This window comes from the organism of the source record quoted next, unplaced genomic scaffold (genome assembly GCF_019419815.1).
Source record: "Pyrus x bretschneideri cultivar Hongxiangsu unplaced genomic scaffold, Pyrus_bretschneideri_v1 Contig23, whole genome shotgun sequence".
NCBI classification, from domain to species: Eukaryota; Viridiplantae; Streptophyta; class Magnoliopsida; order Rosales; family Rosaceae; genus Pyrus; species Pyrus x bretschneideri.
Window position 1 is genome coordinate 5,468,252 of NW_025999535.1, and position 3,255 is coordinate 5,471,506.

At 31.0% G+C, this 3,255-nt stretch overlaps 1 protein-coding gene across 1 annotated transcript; it reads left to right on the forward strand.

The window, feature by feature from the left end:
• Positions 1-1,447: 1,447 nt before the first annotated feature.
• On the forward strand, positions 1,448-2,485 carry LOC103927412. The gene is made up of 2 exons (XM_009336332.3): positions 1,448-2,156; positions 2,248-2,485. The coding sequence occupies exon 1, from the start codon at positions 1,914-1,916 to the stop codon at positions 2,118-2,120; it is 207 nt and encodes a 68-aa protein (XP_009334607.1). The 5' UTR covers positions 1,448-1,913; the 3' UTR covers positions 2,121-2,156; positions 2,248-2,485.
• The last annotated feature ends 770 nt before the right edge of the window (positions 2,486-3,255 follow it).

Sequence of the window (3,255 nt, forward strand, 5' to 3'; positions counted from 1 at the left end):
TTATTTATTTTAAAAATAATATTATCTACACTAAGGTTGTATAATTAAGAACCAACATTTTATGTAAGAATGTAATTCGTTAAATATTTTGATCTGGTTAGTTATAATAATCGATTTGGTAATAATTAGTTGGTAGTCGAAGAATATCAAAACTCTCGGTGTATACCAAGACTAAACCATTTTGTTGTGATGATTTTTTTGGAATCTTTCGATTTTTAGATAAGTGTTGTTAGAGAAAATACATTTTGTAAATTACATTTAAACCGTCTTTTTAATAAAAATAAGATCTATAATACAAATAATTTTCACCTTTATTAAAGATATAATTTAAATTTGATCTCTCTAACATTTATTTTCGGATTGTCAAAGTCACCAAACCTATAAAATTCATGATTATTAGTTCGGATTTTAAGAAAGAAAGTGGCAGCCCTTGTTTGACCGGTTAAATGCCTAGCCCTAATTTGTACAACCATATTTATGGGATGATATACACGTGGATGACCATATATATCATAGAGTTGAAAATTGAAATGAAGTTGCAGAGTTCAAAGATATTTTTTCCCTTATGATTTAAAGGAGTACTTAAAAAAAAAAAAAAAAAAAAAAAAAAACTAATGAAAATAATTTGAAAACTTTGAGTTTTAACGATATAGACAAAATAAAGAGTAAAATAAATAGTATCAAGATTAATATTTTAATGTAAAAATATGATTTTTCGTTAAAATGAACAATATTGATAACTTTTCGTTAAAATTAAAAAAAAAAAAAAAAAAAAGGCATCAATATGACCATTAATTATGCAACTGATTGGACAAACGTAAAGTACAATTTGACAGTTGAAAAGTTTTAGTCCATCAGTAAGCAATCATAAGGAAATTTTTAGTTGTGACAGAAATACAAGTAATACACACGTATTTTAATAAAAGTAATGAAAAATTTTATTTTTTAAATTATTAACTTTTTAACATATATATCCACCATTTGTATGAGAGCATTTTTGCTCACTACCATATAGTGTGGTATATCCTTACCATCCTATTGATTATCGTTAGATGAGTTTGAATTTCGAGATTCGTGTAGTGGATAAGCACAAATCTCAAAATTCAAACTCATCTATTAGTGATAAATAAGGTGGTGAGCATACATCACACTAAATGGTGGTGAATAAAAATACACTCTCATTTGTATAATAACACATAATGTACTATTTCATATACTGATCACATTAAAAATCTCTTAGGACCATAACCATCACAATTAAACACCCCAACTGCCCCTCCTCACGTGGCAGTCATTGGTCATCCACACGATTATATGTGATTCCTTAGCTACTAAGCTGGTTTGCAATTCCAATTACATGGACCAGAATCCTCTCCATATCTTTTTTGTGAGGAGTTTAGGAATCATTATATTTTAGTCATTTATCGTACATTATATAGTTAGTTTTCGATAGGTATTGTTTGCCTTTCATTTTAAATAAAAAATTTTAAATGATTTTTGGTCTCAAAATGATTGATGAACGAATAAAATGAACTAATCCTTAGGATCATCACAAAGAGATTTTGAATAAAATCCTATTCCCAATTACATGACCAAAAATCTCCAGCTACTGCATGTAAGAGGTCTTTGGTATGGTAGTCGTGTGGTGTTATTACTTTGTTTGCATATATTTATTTGAAAATGATCCTCTTCGAATTCTTTTTGTTAAGATTCCGAAGATTTATTGTACATTGTGCGTACGAAAACTGACCGTACGATGTATGATAAACGAATGTAATTGAAGGATTTTTAGTGCTAATGTACGTGTACACAGCTCATCGAACTTCTTCACCTAAGCTTCATTCATATAAATAATCTGATATGCTATACACACACACACACACACATTGAAAGCAAAGTCTCAAGTTTCTGAAATGGTTTGCTTTTGTTTCCTGGTAGACCAGAGGAGGAAGGTGTGGCGGAGCAAGCCGGTGGCTGGGACATGTTCAAGATGTGGGTGTGGAGCAAGCGTCGCTGACATAAAGACTTCGACTAGGTTTTGCTATATTCCAGTTTACTGGAAATCTTGGAAAGCAATCATGTGTACTTTTTGTGGAGCCATTCTCAAATCTTATAGATAAAATTTCTGCAGATATATGTTATTGTTAACTTCACAGGTTGGCTCTTGCTTCTTTATTATCTTTGTTTTTCTGGCCTTTCTGGATTAGATTGAGCTTTCGACTGTTTTTTTGTATTTAAATTTTGCAGAATATTTTGGTGTGAGTAAAGGTGTATGGAACTGTAAATATAGGCGGCTTGCTGTTGGTTAGTCATGGAGTGGAATATGGAGACGAGGATTTTGCTCTAAGTATATAAATTTTACTCTGTTGAGAAAGTATTGTGAAGAAGTGGATAATTAATTATAATTAACTCCAATTACTATGAACTGGTTGTTAAGTTGTAGTTTGTATTTTAACAACTATTATTTTAATATTTTCTTTCTTCCTCTCTCCCGTGCCTGCTACTCACCTTCTCCAGTTCTCCTTTTCCAATTAGAAAGAAACAAAAGAAAACAGATGAAAATATTACCAATCTGATCTCTTTTCTTCAGTATTTTTATCTGTATAAAAGATTTTTAGCTTCAAAATTAACTTAAATTTTACAAAACCAAATACAAAGAACATGTTAAGAAGTTAGAATATGTTTAAACCGATCTTAGAGTTGTCTCATTAATCGTCCACATCTGCAGGATTAATGTGCTGCGCGCTTTCTCATGGAGTTTTAGGTTTGTATGAATGTTGTATCCATAATCAACCATAAGAAAGGGTGACCCAAGCCAACAAGGCTCCGCTTTGTGACGGCCGAATGAATGTTTATCGTACACAATTTTATTCTTGCTTTGGAAAAAAGTTGTTTCCGCAATTCGATCTTGTGACATTTTGATCACAAAGAGTAACTTTCTGTTGAGCTAAGGCTCGCCCTCATTTAGCAATGAATGATCAACGACTGCCAACATTGTAGTTAGCTAGCTAGCACTAGTATAGATTGCCATTCATCCCATGATTTATTTATTTTTAATGTTTACTATTATTATGGGGAAATGAAAGAGTTCGAATCTATTACAATACTATAGGGATGAAGAGTTTTGAACTCATAATGCACGAAAAGAAAGTCAACACCTTACCCACCAAGATATTAGAGAAAATATACTTCCGAGAGAAAGTTAATTTATCTCATAAGTATGTTAAGAAAATTCACCTCGTAATTAAATAACCA

Excerpts from the sequence above, each read along its gene's own strand:
- LOC103927412 (XM_009336332.3), top strand. The coding sequence starts at position 1,914 with ATGGTTTGCTTTTGTTTCCTGGTAGACCAGAGGAGGAAGGTGTGGCGG.